This window comes from Xiphias gladius, chromosome 1 (assembly GCF_016859285.1).
Source record: "Xiphias gladius isolate SHS-SW01 ecotype Sanya breed wild chromosome 1, ASM1685928v1, whole genome shotgun sequence".
NCBI lineage: Eukaryota > Metazoa > Chordata > Actinopteri > Istiophoriformes > Xiphiidae > Xiphias > Xiphias gladius.
The window spans coordinates 15,083,750-15,108,435 of record NC_053400.1 but is presented as its reverse complement, the minus strand read 5'-3'; the positions used below and the strand labels follow the sequence as shown (position 1 = coordinate 15,108,435).

General features: G+C 40.2%; 1 protein-coding gene across 1 annotated transcript; it reads left to right on the top strand.

Moving 5' to 3' along the window:
- Positions 1-392: 392 nt before the first annotated feature.
- cenpf (centromere protein F) lies at positions 393-20,254 on the top strand. The gene is made up of 38 exons (XM_040145291.1): positions 393-459; positions 1,311-1,486; positions 1,663-1,788; positions 2,184-2,254; positions 2,452-2,588; positions 2,873-2,964; positions 3,041-3,314; positions 3,478-3,680; positions 3,868-3,993; positions 4,119-4,247; positions 5,748-5,870; positions 6,235-6,370; positions 6,469-6,598; positions 6,720-6,999; positions 7,489-7,695; positions 7,973-8,181; positions 8,533-8,662; positions 8,971-9,249; positions 9,486-10,073; positions 10,234-10,407; positions 10,680-11,605; positions 11,738-11,949; positions 12,042-12,186; positions 12,297-12,450; positions 12,687-12,798; positions 12,983-13,242; positions 13,350-13,458; positions 13,761-13,966; positions 14,188-14,406; positions 14,790-14,933; positions 15,153-15,342; positions 15,426-15,523; positions 15,698-15,739; positions 15,981-17,129; positions 17,417-17,546; positions 17,648-18,286; positions 18,644-18,765; positions 19,859-20,254. The coding sequence occupies exons 2-38, from the start codon at positions 1,325-1,327 to the stop codon at positions 20,039-20,041; spliced, it is 8,616 nt and encodes a 2,871-aa protein (XP_040001225.1). The 5' UTR covers positions 393-459; positions 1,311-1,324; the 3' UTR covers positions 20,042-20,254.
- The last annotated feature ends 4,432 nt before the right edge of the window (positions 20,255-24,686 follow it).

Sequence of the window (24,686 nt, the reverse complement as noted above, 5' to 3'; positions counted from 1 at the left end):
ACAATGACGCTCATACATCCAAATGAAATGACACTATGCATAACACATTTTTGACTGGAGGGTGGACTTTGAATGTCTTCAAGCTGAGGATCTTAAATACGTTTCGATTCTTCGTGAAATACAGATTTACATGTGGCTCATGAACACGATCAGTTTGTTCAACTGATGACATTCAGCAGTTTAGGAAAGAGATGTCTAGGCTAGAACGAGAAGAGCCCCCAAGCCTTGCTGTCCGTGGACGACATTCCCATTTTCTGTTTGTGATCAATGTTTACAAAGTCACACCACGTGGTGGCACTGCTGAGACAGACGTGAACCAATCATCTGCGTCTTTTGACCGTTGTCACATGAACTAGCCAATGGGCATGCAGCTGAGTGGGTAGCGGTTTCATCCCAGGAGTTTGAATTTTTCAACGAGCACCGTCAGTTTGTGTGTGATAAAGGAGCGTCGCGCCGAAAGTAAGTGCAACTGCCTTCAATCATTCTAGCCTTAACTTAAAGTTATCACATGTCATTTTACAACACATTCTGTTATCTCTTTTTGATTCAAACCAATATTGACGTTGGCTAACGTTCCTTGTTGTCATATTTGCTAAAACCACGTTTAACACATCTCGGTTAATGTTAAGTCGGGCAGAAACGGTTAACCCTACATGTTGGTAACGCAACGCAACGCAACTTAACGTTTTCGGTCCACTTCAGATTCATCATTGAACATCATTAATGTCTCAGACGCGTTAGTTCACTAAATAACATTGGAACTAACGTTGTAACATTAACGTTAGTTAACGTTTCATTTGTCACGATCAACGCTAGCGTAGCTGATATTTGCTAACTGCACAATGCCCCCACGCTGGTAAAAGATAAAGCTATGTTATAATCAGATAATTACATAATCTCAACGTTTGCATTAACGATACTGTTGTAATGTTATCGTCTCTTTACAAATACAATGTAATGCATTAACGTCAGGCCAAGTAGTGTTGTCCTTTTCTTACATCAACTCGCTTATTTAGCAAACGCCAACTTATGTTTAGCAGCATATAATTTTACGTGGCATAGTTAAAGGAATAGAGGGGGTTACCATCAGTTATTTTTAATACGATCAACTATTATTTATAACAATTATTATATCAACTCTCACTGTTGTGTTGTGCTTAGGACAAAAATATTTGTTTTCATCACATGACTAAAGATACAAAACTTAGCAGTTAACTACTTATTGTTGATATAGTGTCATTAGTCGGTTGTTCATTCAGTTTTCACATTAGTACTGTTTTTCCCCATAAAATAAATCGATGTCTATTTAGTCAGGTTATAAACCATGAGCTGGGCGGTGGAGGAGTGGAAGGATGGACTTCCAGGGAAAGCCCTGCAGAAGATCCAGGAGATGGAAGTCCAGCTGGATAAACTGAAGAAGGAAAGGACCCAGAAACAGTTTCAGCTGGACTCCTTAGAGGCTGCCCTGCAAAAGCAGAAGCAAAAGGTCAGTGCTTGAGAGGAAAGGATGACTGAAACTTGAAACAAACTGAATAAGTGTAGATAAATAAACTTTATTGATTCCCCCTCGGGAAATTACTGATGTAGTGGCCCCACAGAAGTGGAAATTCTTCCCAAATGTGCTTCTGTTAATTATGCATCTCTCTCTCTCTCTCTCTCCAGGTGGACAGTGAACGTACAGAAACTTCTGCTTTAAAAAGAGAGAACCAGTGTTTAGTAGAGTCATGTGACTCTCTGGAGAAAGCCCGTCAGAAGGTCATCCATGACCTTGGAGTCAAAGAGCAGCAGGTCAGTTAAGGATGTAAAAGAGAAAGCAATATCCTCTGCAGTTTGTTGCTGTCTAGTTTGAAATTCATTCAGTACTAAAGGACAAAGTTATCATTTCACTGATCATTAACAACTCATGGTCTTATTTGACGACCCACAAACATTGTATTTTTTAAATCAATTGTGCAGAAAGTAAACAGTATTTTGTATGTATGCTCTGTTATAACTGTTATACAGTAACTAGAGAGCAGCTCAGTGTCATGCACACTATATAGTTGTTGATTAGACAAACTAATCGCCAAGAGAAGTCAACTGCTGTGATGGCGACAGAAGGAAAATTAGGCCGAGGATATACATATCTCGAATTAACATAAATGTATAACTTTCTGTGCTCCTAATCATGTTCCTGAATCTAGGTGAGGTACCTGGAGGGTCAGCTTAACTCCTGCAGGAAGACCATAGAACGACTGGAGCAGGAGCTCAAGAAGTGAGTAAGCTTATGGGTCTGTTGATATGGAGTTTTAAAATGAAAGTAGAGTGGTTGGACTTTTAAATGTAACTCCTGACTTGGTGTTTTGTCAAGTGCTCTATATGACTGTATATAAACTGTTTGACTTAATGGAAAGATTAAAAATCCTGACTCTTGAATGGCTGGTGATGCTGTCATTTTTTTAATCTGCCCAGGTACAAAAATGAATTGGATCGTTCTCAGCCTGTTGGCTCTTCCTCCTTGTCATCTTCCTCCTCTGAGCTTCAACCTTACACTACTCCACAGAAAAGTTTCTCTACCCCGGCTCCTGTCCCAGCCTACAGACAGCAGGGTATTTCAATTTGTTTTTATCAGTTGCATCTGTAAATTCATGCTGTATATATTTTAAAAATTCAAGTTATTAACATTTTTTTCTTCACCTCAGTAGTTTGGTTTCCAGCTACATGCTTTCCCGTCAGGCTGCTGTATTAATTTTTGTACGTCTGTAAACATACAAAAGTTGAAGGTATTAATGTAGATGATAGTGATATTGCTGCTTGTAATCTATTTGAGACTTTGTGACTCTGGAGGAGGTTTTCAGTTTACCCTGACATGTGAACTGTGTGTGTTCCATAGATAATAGACTGGACGATCTTCAGGAGAAATACAGCCAGGAGGTAGAAGAAAGAAAAAGGCTGGAGACTGAACTGAAAGTCTTGCAGGCCAAAGTGAGTACATTACTTACATTTATTATGTATTTGTTTTTTTGTAGTTGGTGGTGTTAACTTGCCTGTTCTCTTCTAGCTGTTGAATCAGTCATCAGTCAGTGTAAGCCACAAGGACATTGCTGCCCGCCAAGCTGGATCTTCCATATTCCCATGGCAACAGCAAGATCAGGCCCACAGCCGCCAGTCTCAGGATGCGATGGAAACGCCTCTGAAGAGGCGAGGGACATCCCTGTGGGACACCCACGAGGAGACACCTATGAAACCCAGCCAGAGAATGAGCTCCTCCAGAGCAGTGCAGAGTCCCAGTGGATCCTTCCAACAGATGGAGCAGCTGAAGACCCTCAACCAAGGTGGACTGTTTATGTTATATTTCAGAAGTTGTCTTGCTTGCTCTTTGGTATCTCTGCCGTGAAATATAAGGTAGCTTTTTATCTTGCTATTCGCTCCCTTTGAGTTTGACAGTCATGATCATATACAGCAACAGGGATTTAATTGCTACTGTTTCTTCATCAGAGCTGCGTGGCCGTGTGTCAGAGCTGGAGAGGAATCTTTCCAATCAGGAGAAGGAAATTCGTAGCCAGGCCTCCAAGCTGCACGAACTACAAACCCAACTGAACCAAGCCTGCAAAGACCTGACTGAACGGGACAGAGACCTGGCCAGGACTAGCCACGAGCTGAGTCAAGCCACAGACAGACATCAGCAGGCTGAGGCCAAGGTAGGCATCCGTGAGTGGTACATAGGAACTTCATTTTGTGGGATAGATGTTCTTGTATCATGTCTGCTTGGTTACGTAGCTTACAGTAGAAAAGATGTGTAAAAAATGATGGAAACGTGTTAAAAAAAAAAAAAAAAAAAAAAAAACTGGCAAAGATGACAAAAATATTGCTGCGGATTGTTCTCAGTGTTCCTCAGTTGAGCAGAAGCTGAAACAAGTCTCGGAGGAAATGGGCTGTCAGAGGCACAACGCAGAAAGCTGCAGACGAGCCCTGGAGCAGAAACTCAAGGACCAAGAGAGAGACAGTCAGAAGGTGCAACAATGCAGAGTGATACCATCATTAGGCCTTTAATGTTTTTTGGTTACATCAGACATGGTAAATAAAAATGCACTTTTGTATTTTAATCAAAGGTTTTGTACTTGTTATATTCTGTATAGGAGCTAGCCCAGCTGCAGACTTCCCACAAGGCTTTAGATCAGCAGCTGAACCAGACCAGAACCAAGCTAACACAAGAGGTCCAACAGTCCAAAAAAGACTACAACGTACTGCAGGCTGACATGGAGAAGGTAAGTTTGTAGTGTCTCTTTTCTACTTTGCACTTTTCTGCTCTTTCTTCGTCTACTCAAATTCCTTCTTACTTGACACAGCCATCAGTTTGGATGACTAGTCACTGAACCCTCAGTTTGTGAGGCCAGCGGATACATTTCTACAGTTAGGTCCATAAGTATTTGGACAGTGACACAGTTTTCGTAACTTTGCCCCTCTACACTTTGCCCCTCTGGTACCAAGACTAACTTGTACCAGAATGATGGGAAGAGAAGAGTATGAAGAAGAAAAGGAACGGTTCATGATCCAAAGTGTCCCACATCATCCGTCAGAAGGGTGGAGGCAGTGTTAAGGCATGGGCATTAATGGCTGTCAATGGAACTGGGTCACTGGTGTTTATTGATGAGGTGACTTCTGATAGAAGTAGCAGGATGAATTCTGAAGTGTATAGGGCTAAACTATCTGCTCACATTCAGCCAAATGGAGCAAAACTGATTGGATGGTGCTTCACAGTACAGATGGATAACGACCCAAAACATCCTGCGAAAACAAACCAGGAGATTCTCAAAGGAAAGAACTGAAATATTCTTCAACGGCCAAGTCAGTCACCTGACCTCAGCCCAATTGAGCATGGTTTTCACTGAACCTGAAGACAAAACTGAGGGCAGAAAGACCCACAAATAAGCAGCAACTGAAGGCAGCTGCAGTAAAAGCCTGGCAAAGTATCTCAAGGGAGGAAATTAAGCATTTGGTGTCTATGGGTTCCAGACTTTGGGTAGTCATTGACTGCAAAGGATTTTCGTCGAAGTATTAAAAATAATCCTTACATTTATAATTGTGTTAGTTTGTCCAACTACTTTTGAGCCTCTGAAAATGAGGGACTCTTCTAGACTGCTTTAATTCTTGAGATGTTTTTGTTAAAACCCCTGAATTAAAGCTGAAATTCTAGACTTCAGTCACATCTTGATGGCTTCGTTTTAAATCCATTGTAGTGGTTTAGAAAATTACAAAAATTCTGTCACTGTCCAAATACTTATGTGCCTATTCGTATGTATTGCTTTGTCATCGTGTTAAATAGCTAATATTATTGGCTACCCAGCAATGAAAGAAAATGGGGGAAAGACATTTTTGAAAAAGAAATTCCAGTACATGTTTGATCAAAATGATCATTGTGAGAACAACAGTGTAATAGACCATCGTGTCACATCAAACACCAGTTTTGTAAATCAGTTTAGCTGGAGTAGGGTAATTCTTAACACCATGTGTGTTCCTATTTCACTTTTGAAAAGCATTTTACTGTTAAGAGCCTGACTTACACAGTACTTACTATTTCAGTTTGCATGCACAATATACCAGCTGCTGACAATGTTGAAATAGAATTTTATCTACAAACAAACAAATTTGATGCAAGATTAAGGCATTTGTAGGTGACATGTGTCTCACCTCTCAGACTTTGTTCTGCTCTTGTATGTACTTCTTATTCTGCTGCTTGAATTGTCTCTCCCCTTGCTTCCTTTTAGATGTGCTTCCAGAAAAGTCAGATGGAGAAGGAGGTGGAGGAGCACAAACAGAAACTACTGAGGTCAGAGCAGACCCTCCAGTCCAGCCAGACAAAAGAGCAGGACCTCCGCAAGAAAATGGAGGTGGGTTGATTTTAGCAGAATATCCACTTAATGTAATGGTAAATTGACATGTCACTAGCAAGTCTGCCAATATAGCTTTCATTTCAGTCTTGGGTTACTGTCTGAACAACCCTTTGTGCCAAAGTTTAAAAAAAAAAAAAAAATGTCAAAAATAACACTAGATATCATTATGTTTTAACCAAATTACCAAAATCTAAAGGTTTCAGTATTTATTTATCTCAACACTACGATTAATAGTTTTTCCTCATTTTTTTTCTTTACTTTTCTTGCCATCCTTTTTTTGTCTCTTTGTCTTCATGTCTTCAATCGTCTCTGTCATCATCTTTTTGCTCTCACTTCTTTCCATATTTCTTCCTCCATCTAGGAGCTGCAGAAAGAGAAGAACAGTGTGACTGTCCAGTTGGACCAAAGCAGCAGGCATCTGTCTCAGCTGCAGGAAGAGAAGAAGAGTGCAGACCAGAGCCTCAAACGCACCCAGGGACAACTAGATGACCTCAGAGGTAAATTTATAGTCGGAATTGCAATGGCAGAGAGTAGCAGTTATTTTAGAGAATTATCTGAAGTTATCTCCGTTTTTAACTTGTTTGTCTTTTTATAGCAAAATCAGAGGGACAGGTGGAAGAGCTAAAGAGACTAAAGTCAAAACTTGAGCAGGAGACTCAGGCTTCAGTCCGAGAGCTGGAAAACTTAAGGAGGACGCTTTCTGATGCAGAAACCAAAAATGACAGGTAAACATAGTTTTACTGTACAAAAGAAGAAAGTTGTAAAAGAGTGAAAAGAATTATTCATTTATGATATTTACCTTGCATTTCAATCGTTGTAAATATATATTTTTTTATCACACTGTAGATCTCAGAATGAACTGCAGAAGCAGAAACAGGAGACAGAGAGGCTGACAAACAGGTTGACAGTCCTAGAGAAGGAAAGCCAAGAGCTGAAATCCAATCTCACTGTGAGTCAGAATGAGTGTAAGGAGCTGAAACAAGAACATCAAGCTCTGCTGGAGTGGAAGAAAGAGAAGGAGACCTTGATTAATGAAACCGAAGCTGTGCAAAAGGAGCTCACAGACAAAATGAGCAACTTGGAGAACAGTCTCAGCTCGCTGAATGAGGCTAATGGCGAACTTGAGGTAAGTTGCTGTGGTTTCCGTGTGTTTGTATGTATGTTTACCATACAAAAGGCCTGCATACTGACCACTTGTTCTTTCATATTACACATAGTGAAAGAACCTTTTTGTTATGTTGCATGCCCCAAAACTGGTTAAATTTTGTGCGCACTTGATTTCAAAAATAATTTATTTCAATAAAGTTTGAAAGACACTAGTATCACAACATTACAAAAATTATGATAATTTTTTTCATAAAGAAACCTCTGTGAAAGGCCATTTATTGTGAAGGTAATTAGTCACTGTTGCCTAGTTCATTCTCGGTAGTGTGAGCTTTTTAAATTTATTTTTCCACCCCTCTGTTATCTTCATTATAACTTTTGTGACAATATGTTGATATAATGCCATCGAGAACTGGAATAAGAAATATAATCAACTCCAAAATTCAAGCAACATCAAATGCAGTCTTTAAGTAGATTATCACCCTGAATACATGTCCTGTGATTATTGTAGAAGCAGATCATGAGTTTAGAGGGGGATAAGGCCAGTCTGTCTACTCATATCGATTCCTTGAAGGGAGAACTCCTCAACAAGAGCACAGAGTTGGAGGAGAGAGAGCACCAGTACAAGGAGCTCCAGTCTCAACTCACCGAGGCTGGACAGAAGCACACCAAAGACTTGGAGAATGTTGGTGTGCAAGTGGCACAGCTTGAAGCTAAGGTGATTTATTGTATTGGTTTTTTAATATTAAAATATTGTATAATTAGCAATTGTAAAACATGGCATCCCACCTCCGTGTTTTATAATGGAAATAGCTACTAAATAATCTTGCTCTGTATTTTTATTTGATCTTGGTCTATTGGTTACGCAATAACATTTTTAAATTTGGATGTAGTGTAATCAATAGTCACTAAATAAACTTTTTCCTAACGAGCACTTATTGAAAAACAAAATCCTTATTGGCCTTGATTGATGGATTGATTTTTAACCTGAACAGGTCAAAGATCTGGAATTGCAGTTGCAAAAGGAAATAACGCGAGCAGAGCGAGCTGAGAGGACAAACACAGAGCTGCAGGACGAGCACCAGGCAGCCTGCGACCTGGTCCGCTCCAAAGACCAGCTGGTTGAGCTGGGCCAGGCTGAGATCAGCCAGCTGAGAGAGAGCCTTGCACAGTCCACTGCACAGCAGGAGGAGGAAAATGCCAGGTGGGAGTTTTATTTGTTGCTTAGTTCATAATTTATTTTTATTAACTCTTTTTCCAATACAACTGCCCTACAATAAATCCTACCTTTACAAACTATAAGCCTAGTTTTAGTTGAGGCTGTGTCTGAGAGCTCTGCTTCACTGCAGCATGAGTTTACAGGGTTTTAAGAAGTCAGTGGATACAGCCACAATAAAGTACTCAAGGATTCCTTAGTGCAGCATGATATAGACACTGCGTCCCCATTGTTTTACTGGGGCTACAATAAATAAAATAAATGTACATAAAGCAAAAATAAACATAGCTTTCTTTTAACTGGCATGTTTTTCTTTCTTTCATGTCTCTTCTCTGCCAGGTTGGTAGAGGAGAAGGCAGCCTTGCTGAAGCAGTGTGAGGAGAGTGTTTCAGCAAAGGTTGAAGAGACAGAGCAGATCAAGCTGTTGTTGGAGGAGGCTCAGCAAGAGCTGCTGCTCACCAAAAACCAGGTCTGTTTTACCAAACTGCAACAGAAACCTTTTTAACAGAATGTAACTTATTTATTCTTTTTCTTTATTCAAGTTAGTTTTTTGTTTATGCATTCTGTCATTTCCTTTTGTTGGAAAGCTGGAGTTGAACCAGCTTTGTTCGGCATTTATTAGGTACAAAATAATCTTATGACCAATGAAAATATTATGATCAAAAGAACTGTCTGGTACTTGAACAAAAAGAGTGTAATGACTGAGTATTGGGTTTTATTCCTTACTTTTGTCTTAACCAATAGAAGCCTAAGTTGTACTATTCGTTCATGTTTCAGGTCAGTTCCGTGGAGCAGTTCCTCAAGGTCCAGGAGCAACTGGGAGCCGAGTTGCAGAAGCAAATTAAGATACTGTCAGACAATCAAGAAGAACATAAAACGATGTATGAGAAAAAATCAGAGGAGCTTAAATTGTTAGAAGAGGAACTGAAGGATCAACAGGCCCAGACAGAAGAGAAGGAGAAGCAGCTCAGAGAGGCTGAAGCTCAGATTTTGTCTGTGGAGAAACAAAAGGCTGAGCTGGAAAATGTAGTGCAAGAGATGAAGAAAGAAGCAGAGGTAAAATACTGTTAGATTTTTTTTTTATTATATAATGTTGCAGTGTTTTATTTATCCTTTTGTTTGCTGCACTTATTTTCCAATGCATGAATACAGTCTTTATCTGTACTTAATCACTGTGTAAATCTGTTGCCATTATTCTGTTTAACACAATTCAAGGCTCTTGCGTACACAACTATTGTTGTTCAAATACAAACATAAATATAAATTCCATTCTTGTTCTGTTTCTTATTAAGATCCTCCAGCATGTTCAGACTGAGAAGATAAACCATCTTCTGGAGCAGATATCTTCCTTAGAAGAAATAGTAGCTACAAACAAAGATGCAGCAGAGAAGCTTCCAGTCTTGAAGAATGAACTGGATGTGGTCAACCAATCCCATGCTGACCTGAAAAAGTCTCTAGAAGCTCTTGAGAAGAGACACTCCTCTACTATTGAAATCAAGTCCAACCTGGAGAAAATCCTGACCGAGAAAGGTAACCTGGTGTCTACTTTGGAGAAAGAGGTAAAAGAGCTCACAGAGAAGATGATGAAAGAGTCAGAGAGTCACGCTTTAGAGACTGAAAATTTCCTCAACCAAAAGAAGAGCCTTAAAGAGCAGCTTGAAGCCACTAAGCAATCAGTAACTGCTGCTAAAGCAGAATGGAGTTCTCGTCGAGAGCAGATCAAGACCATGAAGACGACTCTGTCTGCTGCTTCACACGGCTTGGAAGAAAGAGACAACACGATAAAGAGTCTGAAGGAGAAGCTGAATGAGGCAGAGACAGAACACACCAAAACCTCAGCTCTCCTGAAGGAGAAGATGGTCGCCATGAACAAAATTAAGGTTTGTCAGTAATTTATTCTTAGTTATGTCTTGGGCCTTACATATTTACAATCTTCTAATATAGAAACTAAACCATACTATATTGTATTTGCTTATTGAGGATTTTTTTTTTTTTTTTAAATATGTTGAGTCATTCTTCAATTTTATTATTCACATGAAGGTGCAGCTGGAGATGCTGCAAATGGACCTTGAGGACAACGAGACAGCCATGAACTCTTTTGAGAGTCAGGTGGAGGAGCTGAAGGGAACTATAGAGTCACTGGAGACCCAGCTCGCTCAGAACCAGACCCAAATGTCTGACATGGAGGCCAGGCTGGAGGACAGCAAGGCCCAGGTAGAGTAAACTGTCTTACACACGTCTGTCAAAAGACTTATTGTGGAGAGTAATTTTCTTTTTTTCTTTTTTTTCTTTTCTTTCTTTTTTTTTTTTTTTTGGAGCTCAACATTTTAACACATTTCCATAAAGTCTTAATTTAATATTTTTTTTCATCACTGCCATTTTAATAACTCTATTTTAACTCTAAATTCAGGCAATACCTAATTGGTCACATCTTTACCAGAAAATATCTGTAATGGGATTAAATATAAATTCTGTAACCTTTTCAGGTCTCTGTCTTGGAATCCCGCTTAGAGGAGGTCCAATCCCAGAACTCTGTGCTGGAGACGCAGTATGTCACAGCTAAGGAGGAGTTATTTGAGAAGAGCTGTGAAATAACTCGTCTGGAAGAGGACGCTGTCAACCAAAACCAGCTGCAGGGGAGTGTTGCCACATTAGAGTATAAACTTAGTCAGATCAAAGAAGAAAACATCAGGTTAAAGACAACTCTCAGGCAGATAACTGAAGACAAAGACAATAATCTCAACCAGTTTCTCCAGGAGAAAAACAACCTTGAGACTACTTTGAAACAGTTAACAGATGACAAAGAGCAAGTAGAAAATGAAATCATTCAAGTAAATACAGAGAAGAAACAGCTGGAAGCCAGTTTAGACGAGCTATCTGAGGAGAACAAACAACTACAGATCAACATTAAGCAGTTAACTGAAGAAAAGCAGCAAACAGAGACAAAGAGTGATCAAATGACTCCTATGAAACTTGAAGCTGAATCAACCCTTAGTCAAGTCACTGAGCAGAAAACCCAGCTAGAAGTTACCCTCAACCAGATATATGAGGAGAAAATCCAACTTGAGGCTAAACTTAGTGAACTAACCTCTGAGAAAAATGATGTGGTTACTAACTTGAATCAAGTAGTTACTAACTTGAATCAAGTAGTTAAGGAAAAGCATCAGTTGGAAATGAACTATAATCAGCTGACTAAGGAGAACATCAAACTACAGTCTAGTGTGAATCAAGTAACTGAAGAGAAACTGCAATTAGAAGAAAACATTGAGAGGCATGAAAATGAGGTGGCTTCACTTAAAGAAGAGAACGGGTGCATCCAGCACTCGCTCCAGGCCTTGGAGCAGGAGCACCAGGAGCTGAAGGAGCAGCTTGAGATGATGGACAAGAGGACTGAGGAGGAGAACAGAGAGAGGTACAGTACATCTTTATCTGCTTTAAAGGTTGTATTTACTTCTACAAATAAATGTTAGATATCTGTATTATAGTTTTGGCCTCGAAGTTTTTGTACTATTAAAATTAGCTGGAATGATATGTTTTATTGCAGGAGCCACCATTTTGAGGCTGAGCAGGCCGAACTGCATCAGAAGCTGGCGGGCTTACAGAAGGAGCTGACTGTGTTCAAGCAGCAGTACGACTCACTGCTGGAGCAGCTGGGCCAGCAGCACAACCTCATACAGCAGCTCTCAGAATCGCAAGGAACACAGAAGCCAGGAGAAAAAATCAGCCCCATGGAGTCTGAGGAGACAGTGGTTCGTGGTGAGTGTAAACCAAAACTAAAGTTTTTAATGAAACACCTCTGCTACTTTAATTTGTACACGTAACTTTATATTGCATTATCTCTTTAACAGTTTCACCAGCAGAAGCAGCTGGACAAATTGATGTGGAGCCAACATATTCAAGTACAAATACTGAGTCGCATCCAGTAAAGGAACTGCTGAGCCCTATGGTGTCTGAATTGGGTGAACTTTCCCACCAGTCTGACGAGACTTTCCGGTACAATGAGTTTTGTGAAGCACAGATACACAACTATATGCTGATATTATTATATATTATATGTGTTTTATTATGTGATAAGTAAATCTTATCTCCTTCAACCCTGGTAGTGAGACAGGGTTGGTCTTCCAGGACAACATCATCGAGCAAGATATGACCCAGGAACAGTTGGAGGAGGAGATGCAGGCATGTGTGGCTGATGTAGAGGAAACGAGGAGTAATGAGGAGAAGCAACTACAGCACCAAGAGCAACCCTTAGATCAGGTAGAAAACAAATATTACAACAATGTGTTTGTCTTCATTCATAATGTGACCATTAGTTTAACAAAGGGTTGGGGATACTGGCCTTATTGATTTATTGTTAACAACTGATATTTCTCTTGAAAGGAAAGTTCAGCATCCATGTGAGCATTTTTTTCTCAAAAATGGTAAATTTTTAATTTTAACTGATCTAAGGTGTTAGTTTTTACTGACCTTTTATTTTGGCTTCTTTCTTGCAGGTTCTTGGAGACAGCAGAAGTTCCAGAGGTGTTCTTGAAAATGAACCTGAAGTCTGTGAAATGTCTCGATCCATGTCCTCCTTGAGTGAGACCAAAAAATTACAATCCTGTGGTGAGGAATTAAATGATGCTTATAACTGCAGTTGCAACTAGAATGGCATTTGGAGAGCGTAGACCTCCGCCAAGGCCAATGTCAAACAACTCATTGGAATGTATTCTGATTTAGACTGACTTTTTTTTTTAAACTTGCAAGTATGGTTTTTGATTAACCAAGATAAATTAAATTTGTCTATCAGCAACAGACTCATCCAAGGGACAAGATGACCTCACCCACTACAAGGAAATGATCACAGAGCAAGAAAATGAACTCCAGACCCTGCGCTCAGAGTTTGACCTACTGAGCTCTGAACTGGCACTGAGAAAGGAGCTGACCTCTGAACTGGAAGTCCAAGTTCAAAACTTGGGGAAAAAAGTTAATGCAGCAGAGGAGGAGGCACATGGTGCCACACATCAACTAAACGTTGCTCTGGAGGAGAAGAAAGACCTTGCTGACCGGGTAGGGGGAAGAAATTGCACAATGCCAAATATCCTATGCGTGGCAGTTTAACAATAGCATTTATTAATTAAGTATGAGTGATACTAATGCTGTGCGCTCATGTGTAGTTGGCGCAGCTGTCGGAGGAGAGGGAGACTTTAACTCTACAGCTACAAACAGCTAAATGCCAGCTTTCTGATGTTATAGAGATGCTGGAGGGACTGGAGATGGCCAAAGGTAAATGTATTCCTAAATATCTGCATATGAGGAAGTAATTTGACCATTTCACGTTTTAATGATTTTAAACCTCAGTCTGAAACAAGGTGCTAAATGCTCAGTAAGTGTGGTTGTGAATGCCTACAATTAAAGTGCAACCATAGTGTTCATACTTTTAAGACCACCTTAAATTTGATGGCACAGCATGATTTATAAAGGAATACAGTTTGTTCTATGTTATTGATAAGACGGGTGTTTGTTTGTTTTTTGTGTGGGGTTTTTTTTTTTTTTTTTTTTTTTTTTTTTTTTGTTCTGTTCTGTAGGTGGATGGGATGAAAAGTTCCTTCAACAGGAGAGTGAGTTGAAGAGGGTTCGCTCTGAAAAAGCTAACCTGGAGCAGCACATCCTGAGCATGGAGTCTGAGCTGGAGACCCTGCAGGAGGAGAGGACCAGACTGAAGGGTGAGATGGAGACCCAGAGGAGGACTTGTTCGGGCATGGAACAGCAGATAGAAACGCTCATGACAGAGGTGAGCAGAGCTGAACATCAAAGTAATGTATATGTAAGGTGTAAATTAATGCACATGTATTGGGAAATTATTGATTCAAGTAATATTTAGACTCAAGCTTTTAATTTTTGAAGCTGCAAAAACTGACAACACAGCAAGACATTATTGAACATCGTCTGTTTATTTAATGTTACTTATTCAACAGCTCGAAATAACTTTTCCAAATTGTATTATTTCCTCAGACAAGCCAGATGAGATCTGAGCTTGTGTTCTGCACTGAAGAGCGAGATGAGCTGAACCAGTCTTTGGGGCAATGGAGAGAGAAAGTTCACAGTCTGGAGAAGACGAACTGTGACACCAGAAACTTAATTTCCATCCTGGAAGATGACATCAGAGCAGGGAGGAAGGAGTATGAAGCCCTGCAAAGCAACATGGACAAACTGAAGACAGAGAGACAACAGGTACATACTGTACATGGAAAAATCAAGAGAGGGGGGTTTGAGTTGAGTCTGGGACCTGGTTACATGCCACATTACCGACCAAAGTAGGCTTTTATTTAGATGTAACTTACAATGATGAGTCCTTTTCCTTTTGCATTTGATTTTCAGTTCAGAGTGTAGCAACATGAATAAGGACAGAAATGCCTTGTTGATTCTGTTGGCTAAAGACATGATAACAGCTCAAAACATATCGATGCATTCTCATGTCTGGGTATAGCATATCTAGACTATTAGTTGTAAATCATGTGTCCAATATGTCCTCTGTTTACTGATACTTGATGTTTCATTTTGTGGGGGGGTTTTCCCCCTCTAACTAAACGTTCACTCCTTTTCTTTCACTAAAGCTGTTGGAGCAGATTAAGGCACAGGAGCAGGCAATCTCTCAACAGAGTGGAGAAAGAGAGGAGCTTATTGGCCATCTTAACCAGATCAAAGAAGACCACACGTCCGCTAATCAAAACACTGAGTCTATGGTCAGCAAGATACAGGTGAGGGGGAAGTTTGATACAAAGCATTTCATTGTATGTTGTATATTATCTCAGGTTTTTTTTCCAGATAGCACTCAGTGTTTCACATGTTTTAGTAAATTAATAGAGTGCTGGAGTCCCTCAGATGATTCACTTACTCTTCAGTCTTCTTGCAGTGCATCAAGGAGATCCAAACATTTTTCTTCTCCACCTTGTTTTCCTCCCATTTTCTTCCCCAAGGCTTTAGAGGGAGAAGTGAGTCGTCTTTCACAGTCTCTAGAGTCCTCTCTACTGGAAAAAGGAGAGATTGCCTCTCGTCTGAGCTCCACCCAAGATGAGGTCCAGCAGATGAAGACTGGTATTGAAAAGCTTCAGGTCCGCATTGAGTCAGACGAGAGAAAGAAAAGAAAGATGGGAGAGCTGCTCAAAGGTGACTCCTCATGTCTGTGAAAATGACATGACCTCTTGAGTTTTGTCATGTGTTGGCCTAAATGTGACTTTGTATCTCTGCAGCTGCCCAGAGAAAGTCAGACTCACTGCAAGATCGCATTGATGCCCTGGAGCGAGAGAAGGAAGATGTAGAACGAAGTCTAGAGGAAGCTGTTCTGGAGGTATTCTGTCAAAAACAAACATTACATGTTTCTTACATTAAGATAGCCTTTTCTTTCACTGTTGCAACTTATTTTTGCCAAGATAAAACTCACATTTGGAGGGGTTCAATCAAATAACCGGTTAGAAATCTGTCAACATTATATTAAATGCCAATGTTATATCCTTTCACACAGGCTGAGACAGTCAAAGCTGAGCTGGAGGAGGAAAGGAGAAAGGTACTTTTATATTGATCTGTGTTTAGCTATTTGACAACCTGTCCCATGTCTATCATGTTTTTAATATGTTCTAATAATGTCTAGAACCTAGAAATACAGTATATTTATCAGGTTTTTCCTTTTTTTCTTTCATTCTCTCATGCTCTCACTTCCCTTTCCATCCCGATTTTCTCCTCCACTCTTGCTTTTTCTCCTTTCGCAAACCTTGCTGCTATCTGTCTTGAACCCTCACCAACTTAAGGTGGAAGAGGAGAAGCGGAAGCTCGCCAAGAAATTATCAGAGCTGTCTGCCATGCTGGAAAACCTGAGATCTGAGAAAGAACACATGGAGAGAGAGTTGGAAACAAAAAACAGAGAGAGAGAGGAACTGAAGGCTGCTAAGGAGGAGCTGGAGCGAGGATTGGAGAAGGCAGAGGTAGATAGAAGAGAGGAAGAGGAGAGACAAAAATACAGGGTGGAAGAGCTGGAGAAAGGGATGAGAGAGGAAGCAGAGAGACAAATTAGACATGTAGATGACCTCCAGGCGCAGCTGGAGGCCTCTCGGCAGAAGGAGATCTCACTTGAACAAAAGAGTGCAGAAGCAGAAGGGGAGAAAGATAGGGTGCAGTCTCTGCTGGTAGAGTTGAAGAAAGAGAAACAGTGTCTGCAGAGTTCTCTGGAGGAGTGGCAGACAGAAGGAGAGAGGCTCCGCTCTCAGGGAAACGAGTGGGACAAAGAGAGAAACAACCTGAGGACCTGTATTGAGGCTTTGGAAGAAGAAATTAAGGAGCTTAAAACACTCATAACAGCTAAGGATAAAGAGAGAGACGTTTTGGAAAAAGAGAGGGAGGAGCAAGCAGATCAGAGAGAAGCGTCAGTAAAATCCATCTCTTCTCTTATGGCAGAGAAAGAACAGATAGAAGAAGAAAATGGACGATTGGTAGAGGAAAAAAAGAAACTGCAATCTACTTTATTATCAGTGGAAGAAGAGAGAGATGACCTGCGCTGCACTCTTGCATCTGTAGAAGAAGAGAAAGAAAGACTAGAGCAAGAGAAGGAGATGGTGGCTAATGAGAGAGAGAAGCTTCAATCTAGACTTTCTTTTATAGAACAGGAGAAACATGACATACATGAAACTCTTTCTTTACTCAAACAAGACAAGGAAATAATAGAGGAGGAGAAACAAAAGTTAGAGGTTGAAAAACAGGAATTGCAGTCTTCCCTTTCTTTGATTGAAGAAGAGAAAGAGAACCTTTGCTCAGCTCTGTTTGCACTGGAAAAAGAGAAGCAAAGCGCAGAAGAAGAGAGAGAGAAACTCACAGAAGAACATGAGAGCCTTCAGTCTGCTGTTGCCTCTATGGAGAAAGAGCTGGAAACACACAAATTGTCTGTCGTACAGTTCAATGAGCAGGTACACACATCCACATCTAAAAGAATAATAATCTAAACTCTGAAATAATCGTCATTTTACATAAAGAAGAATCATCAGTTTTCTTCTACTTGTTTCTATGACCTTTAATCTAAAAAAAAAAAAGAAGAAGCTTAAATCCATCAGTTTCTTTGCCAGAATCATGTACTTCCATACAGACACTGTTCAAAATGATACAGTAACGATACATGTAAGATGAAAATCTTTTGTTTTATTATGATTCCACACGCTGCAGTCTCACCACTTCACTCTCTGTCCATCCCCTCTAGGCCTCAGAGCTAACATCTCGTGCTGCTCGTCTGTCCAAAGAGAGAGACTCTGCTTTAAGCAAGATGAATCTTTGGATGAAAACCTGCAAACAGCTGGAGCAGGAGAAGACAGTGATGTTAAACAGCTCGGGTACATACATGATTAATACATTTGATAGTCTTCATCTTTAATGGTAAACTATCTCCGTAAAGTGCAGTTGAATACTTTTGTTAACCATATTTTTGTTTCAGGAGATGGAAAGAGCAGTGGGGAGGTGCAGACAGAGGTAAACCAGCTGAAGATGGAGTCACAGGAAAAAACCAAGGAGGTGGAAGAACTTAATGCTGCCCTTGATGGAAAAAAGAGGGAATTAGAGGAGAGGGATAAGGAGCTGGAGGAGTTGAAGAGTGAACTGGACGACGTCAACAAACTTCTGGAGGAGAAGAGCACAGAAGCTGATGAGAGCATGGATAAATACTGCAGCCTGATGGTGCAAGTCCACAAACTGGAGGAGACCAACAGTGCACTGACAACACGGCTGGAACAGATTACCACCAACCAACTTACTAATGAAGCTAACATACACTCTAGCAGCAGTGTTATTACTCGCTGGCGGCACTCAGGAAGGAAGTCCTCCTCCAAACATCAGGAAGAAAAGATCCATGACAACACTGAGAACATGGCTCCTTCAACACCCCAGAGATCTCCTCAAGGGTCATCTTCAGGGAAACGGGGTCACCGTGACATCAGTGATAAAGACTGCGCCCAGGAGGCCCTGCACAACCTGACAAAAAAGATCAAAGCCAACTCAGCAACTACACCCAAACCAAGAACTGAACAGGAAGATGAGGAGTTCAGGCCAGAGGGACTTCCTGAGGTGGTGCAGAAAGGTTTGTGTTGGATGGTAATCTATTATGGCTCTACCACAAAAAGATACATCTGTACTTTGTTTAGTGTGCCGGTGTATACTAGTGTCTAGTATACACCGGCCGTATATATGACCGTATATATGTCTGTATACTAGTCCTAGTTCTAGCAGTCAGACCTCTCATGTTAGTGGGATAAGGCATGGTTAGCTTATAACTCAGCTGGAGAAAGTTTGTTCATTCTTACAAGGAAATGCATGAATGAGCATAAGTACCATGCTCTGCTCTGCCACATAAATTAAAAAAAATAAAACTAAATTTTCACTCATGACTTTCATTCTCTGTCATGAAAAAATTAAGTCATCATTTGTAATCCCGCAGGCTTTGCTGATATTCCTTTGGGGGAAGTGAGTCCATTTATCATGAGGAGAACCACAGTGAGGCGCTGCAGTCCTCGGCTGGCTGCCAGGGTAACTGTTCCCACATCTGCACCTGACGGCAAGGTGAGTAACTACAACCATCTCCCTCTTTCTCATACACACACACACACACACACACACACAGTACAGTACTCCATTTTTGCTGCTTATCCTCAACAGCTGGCTGCATAAAATGAACATACACTCAATGGCCTCTTTATTAGGTACACTCTGATGTCAACATAGAGTCATCTCTCCAAAACAGCGAATCACCTCACAATACACTCATCACACAGTATAAAGCAGTATTGTTTTAATGTGGTCTGACTCCACGCATAGGGCAGAAAGGAGAAAAGAGATGAATAGATGTAATTATGAGCTCCTAGCATCTCTGTAATTGTAGTGTGTCTCAGTCTGTGTCTTCTTGTTCGTCCCACATTTTCAGTCAGCTTGACTGGTCAAGTTTTTGTGTTACAACCACTATCAGAGGTAACCAGAACTGCTAGTTCCAAAATTAGAATGTATGCTGATATTTCTCAATTTTACAGCAAAATGTAATGGTGTTCATTTGAGAACCAATGCAAATGGAAAATTAATTTTTCATGTGTTTGCTGACCATCTCATCTCCGCTGAAATACACTGCCTTGAAATATCACCGTAAGGGCAGTGATACATTTGTACTGTTTAAAAAAGAAAATGGACATGGCATCTTTGAGGCCACCTGTTGGGTGAAGGAAGGAAGCTTTTACAGATGTTGGACACTGAACTCTTCAACTCTGTTCAGCCAACTTTCTAGGTCAGTGTGTATGTGGTAGTTTAGGTAACCAGGCCCCTAATATGTACACAGGATATCCAGAACACTCACACCTTTAAGTCAGTCAAGGTCAGCTTCTTATTGCGTCAGGTCAACTGAAGTGAAACAGTGCTGGATTTAAACGCTGTAGAGGTTTCAGGTCAGAGAGTTCAAGAGGAAAGAATGCCTCAGAGTCACCTGTTAGACTGAACCCCCGCTGTATGTGTGTGTGTTTATAATGTGTCCACTTACACTGAAGTGCTGCTGCCAAATGAACTTTATTTCTGTCGTTCACAAATGTCCTGCTTTCTACTATGTTGTTCCTCTGTGTCACTCATTGTCTCTCGTCATCATGTCTTCTCTTATCTTGCTCCTGCTCCACAGCTTTTTGGGCCCACACCCCTTCAGAGTCCCTCTGCGGACAGCTCCAACAGGAAGTGTCTCTCCCCGAGTGGCGAGGAGAAAACTATGTGTCGATCAATGAGCTTACGGAAAACACCAGAGCAAAAAGAGAAACAACTTTTAAAAGAACAAACACAACAAGCAGAAAACTGTCACGTTCAGTAAATTGATATACACACATATATACACACACACACACACACACACACACAGAGTCTTGCACTTCTGATTTATTTGTAGAAATATATATATACACATGTCTAGAGATACTAAAGATTAACACTCCACTTTTTTTCAAAACACATTGAACTTTAACATAAAGACACACTTCAAAAGTAATATCCAACCTACAAATATTTGACACTATTTATACACCTCTTCCTTTCTTTCTTTCTTTCTTTCTTTCTTTCTTTCTTTCTTTCTTTCTTTCTTTCTTTCTTTGTGTGTGTGTGTGTGTGTGTGTGTGTGTGTGTGTGTGTGTGTGTGTGTGTGTGTGTGAGAGAGAGAGAGAGACTTGGCAGTTTTTTCCCCTTCATAAATCACTTTCTCGCAAGATTATGTTCTGTTTTAAACAGTTTTAAAGGAAATTGTCTGCGTGTTTGAAATGTCAGATATGTTTTTTAGAATTAATGAAACCACCACTGTTTTGTAATGCCTCTGAATGTAACCTCTATCTCCTCATTTTGTAACAGTCTCTGTTCATCCATACCACTGACCCAATGGTTGTACTTTATTTTATTTTCTACTGTTCTTGTTTTCTTGGTATGTGTGAGAAATATCTTGAACTTTGTAGATGGTAGATGATACAGTAATAACAGCAATGCTTAATCCATCTATATGTCCTGTAAAATATCAGCTGAATGCTAATGGCAGCTAAGTCCTTTTTTTTTTTGTAGATTTTTTGCTCTAACTCTGTTTAATATTTTCTAGATATTTTAATTGATGAAGTGAAGACAATGAATCTGATAAAACATAGTTTTTGTTTTCTTTCTTTTTTTTTTCCCTTATATTTGCAGCAAATGTTAAAAGCATGTCTGCATTACATCAGTTTTTATGTAGCTGTAGATTGTTATTGCTCATTGTAAATAGTTAATGAAGCCAAATAGTTCAAAATTACCTTTTTTTTTTTTTTTTTTTTTAAACTAAACTTTTTTTTTAACTGGTTCATATCTTGTATGATCTCTTTGTGTCTTGCCTTTGCTTCTATTATTTGAGGATAACTGAAAAACATTTTATGTCGGAGAATGAACAGAAGTGTATGTGTGTAGCTATGTTAGACAAGTACACACGGTGCACTATGCTGCCACAGGATGGAGAACCTGAGCTTTATTGAGAAAATCTGTTGGATTTAGGTGTACAGCAGTGTGCAAGGCTGGGTGTGACCTGCTGAGAGGGATTTGTGAGTGTAACAGGCAGGATATTCCTCAGACAAAATCAGATTTATCTGTCAGTGTGAGATACATCTCGGCCATAAGAATTTTTTTATCCATCAGATGAGGAAATGAAATATCTGATGAGACCATTTTATTTGGTCCCTCACACCGAGGCAGAGAGTAGGATGTTATCATCAATTGAAATAAAAGTGAAAGCAAAAACATATCTCAAGTGTACAAATGTATGTTCAGCTTTATGATAGTCAGAAAAAAAGTTTAGACCAAAGGACTTTTTCAGCCATCTAGACTTCAAAATGCATCTCTCTTGTATGGAAACAGAAAACAATGCAAGATGCTGATGTGGCTTTTATTGAAATAGACAGTTTTAACTGAGAGTTCTGCTGAGAAAGAATATAATGAGACTATGAGTCAGCCTGTATTTCTATTAGTTGATGCAGTGAAATGACTCACAATTCAAAATACCCTCGCCTATGAAAGCCATGTCATGTAGGGTAAACGTAATTTTCCAGTCCACCTTTATTTAATTCATGCCCTGTGGGACATCAGGCCACACTGAGCTCCTTCCAGTCCACTTTCATCTGGTTTCGGTTTACTACATCCCCTAGAGGTGGTGTGGGTAAGGACATACAGCTGTCGCCTTTTTAATAATGCAGAAGTTGATTCAAACACCAAATTTCAAAGTACACCTAATTAGAACTTGCTCATTAAGGACACAATGAAGTATTGTGTAATTTTACATGAGACAATTGGAAAACAAGCTAATTTCCTCATGATTGATGGTGGTAATCATATGGTGATGCTGTTTGGCTTTATTAGGTCGTTGTGATATTAAAATGATCAGTGACCTGCTGGTCCACATCTGCCACAACTACAAGTTATACAGTTAAGTCCATAAGTATTTGGACAGTGACACAATTTTTGTAATTTTGTCCCTCCACAATGGCTTTGAAATGAAGCCATCAAGATGTGATTGAAGTGTAGACTTTGGTCCGATAGTGTTGATGCAAATGAAGGAGGCCATCATTAGGCTGAAGAAGAAAAAGAAAACAAACCTATCAGACAGATGGCAGAAACTTTAGGAGAGGCCAAATCAACAATTTGGTTCATTCTTAAAAAGAAGGAATGCAATGGTGAGCTCAACGACACCAAAAGGCCTGGAAGACCACGGAGGACAACTAAAGTGGATGATAACAGAATTCTTTCCTTGGTGAAGGAAACCCCTTCACAACATCGGGCCAGGTCAAGAACACGTTGGAGGAGGTAGGTGTATCATTGTCAAAGTCTATAATCAAGAGAAGCATTTATGAATGTAAATACAGAGGGTTTACCACAAGGTGCAAACCACTGGTAATGCTCAAGAACAGAAAGGACAGATTAGACCTTGCTAGAAAACATCTAAAGAAGCCTGCCCAGCTCTGGAACAAGGTTCTTTGGACAGAAACCAAGACTAACTTGTACCAGAATGATGTGAAGAGAAGAGTATGGAGAAGGAAAGGAACGGTTTGTGATCCAAAGTGTCCCACATCATCTGTCAGAACGGTGGAGGCAGTGTTAAGGCATGGGCATTAATGGCTGTCAATGGAACTGGGTCACTGGTGTTTATTGATGAGGTGACTGCTGATAGAAGTAGCAGGATGTATTTTGAAGTGTATGGGGCTAAACTATCTGCTCACATTGAGCCAAATGCTGCAAAACTGATGGGATGGTGCTTCACAGTACAGATGGATAACGACCCAAAATATACTGCGAAAGCAACCCAAGAGCTTCTCAAGTCAAAGAACTGAAATATTCTTCAATGGCCAAGTCAGTCACCTGACCTCAGCCCAACTGAGTATGCTTTTCACTGAACCTGAAGACAAAACTGAGGGCAGAAAGACCCAGAAATAAGCAGCAACTGAAGGCGGCTGCAGTAAAAGCCTGGCCAAGTATCTCAAGGGAGGAAATTAAGCATTTGGTGTCTATGGGTTCCAGACTTTAGGTAGTCATTGACTGCAAAGGATTTTCATCCAAGTATTGAAAATAATCCCTATATTTATAATTATGTTGATTTTTCCAATTACGTTAGAGCCTCTGAAAATGAGGGACTATGTGCAAAAATGGCTGTAATCTGGCATCAGATATTCACCTTTAAATAGCAAATAGCAAATTACACATGAATATCCCATAGCTTACACCATTAAGTGCCCTTCATGCTGTAGGTACTAGCACATGGGAACAGTGACTGATGTTAAATGTATAAAATGATTAGGAAGTTAATTTTTCTGGGTGAACCTTTGCATGTTTGAGGAACACTGATTTGAATCAATAACCATTGATTTTCTCTCCAAGTGTATAGACACTAGAATTAGATGTATTGATTTGACCGACCTTTTGACCTCTTCTTTTTCTAAGGCCTAGTAAGGACACATTGAAGCAGGACCCACTAGTCATTCATCTGTGTCTTGTTGGAGCATCAAAGAAAGCTGGATACCTGGTTTGTTCATTCATTCTCCTACATTCCTGTGTTTCTCCCCGCCTGGCAGTGGGTGAGGAGGCAGCAGGGCATGCTGGGTTATGGGAACAGAGGGGAGAGGACACAGTCACACACCTCAGAGCGGATGCAGTCCTGCTCTGGTGTCTCTGGCTGGAACTGTTAGCGGAAGCTGCAGTGCCAGAACCAACTCTGGCCAAGGACACGGGAAATGAGGAGATGGGTCCACTGAGCTATGTTATGACTGGAACTCAGACTGGAGAGTGTGTGTGTGCGTGTGTCTGTCTGTGTAACTGACTGACTGACTGACTGTCGATCCCCCCACTGTATGCATGATTTGTCCCATTCTTTACCCAGCAACACTGTGTAAGCAGCAGTTCTCAGGGCCAGAGGAGAGTCACTGGCAGGAAGCGTCGACCAGTTTGTATGAGCTGGACAGAGGGAAAGAGATGGTAATGCATTTTAGTTACTTTAAAAACTGAATTATGTAATCTGCAATGTTGAAATATCACCCAAAGGCAGCTTTACTACTGAGTGTGAGGTGTAAATGGATGGAGAAATGTACCCATTTAGCTGTTTAGTTCATATGGTAGACTGTTTGACCAGTAAAAACCTGACAACCCTAAAGTGTTTTCATTAATTGCTTTTAGAAGCATTATTCAATTATTTATAAATCACTAATAAAGCCATAAGTTAAAATCAATACATTCTTTATTAACTTTGAATCCTTAGAAAGTGATACCAAACCATAATATGCATGAGGCAGGGAGAAAACTGAGCAGTCACTAAAATAACAATATTCCTACTATCATAAGATTAGCAATTATTGTTTTTTGTTTTTGCAGTCACAAGTAGGCTAATAAAAGTATTAAGGGACCCTGCTGATAGATTTACATGTCTTATAGCCTTAACTACTAGTTACGTTTACAGTATTTTAGACTGCCTT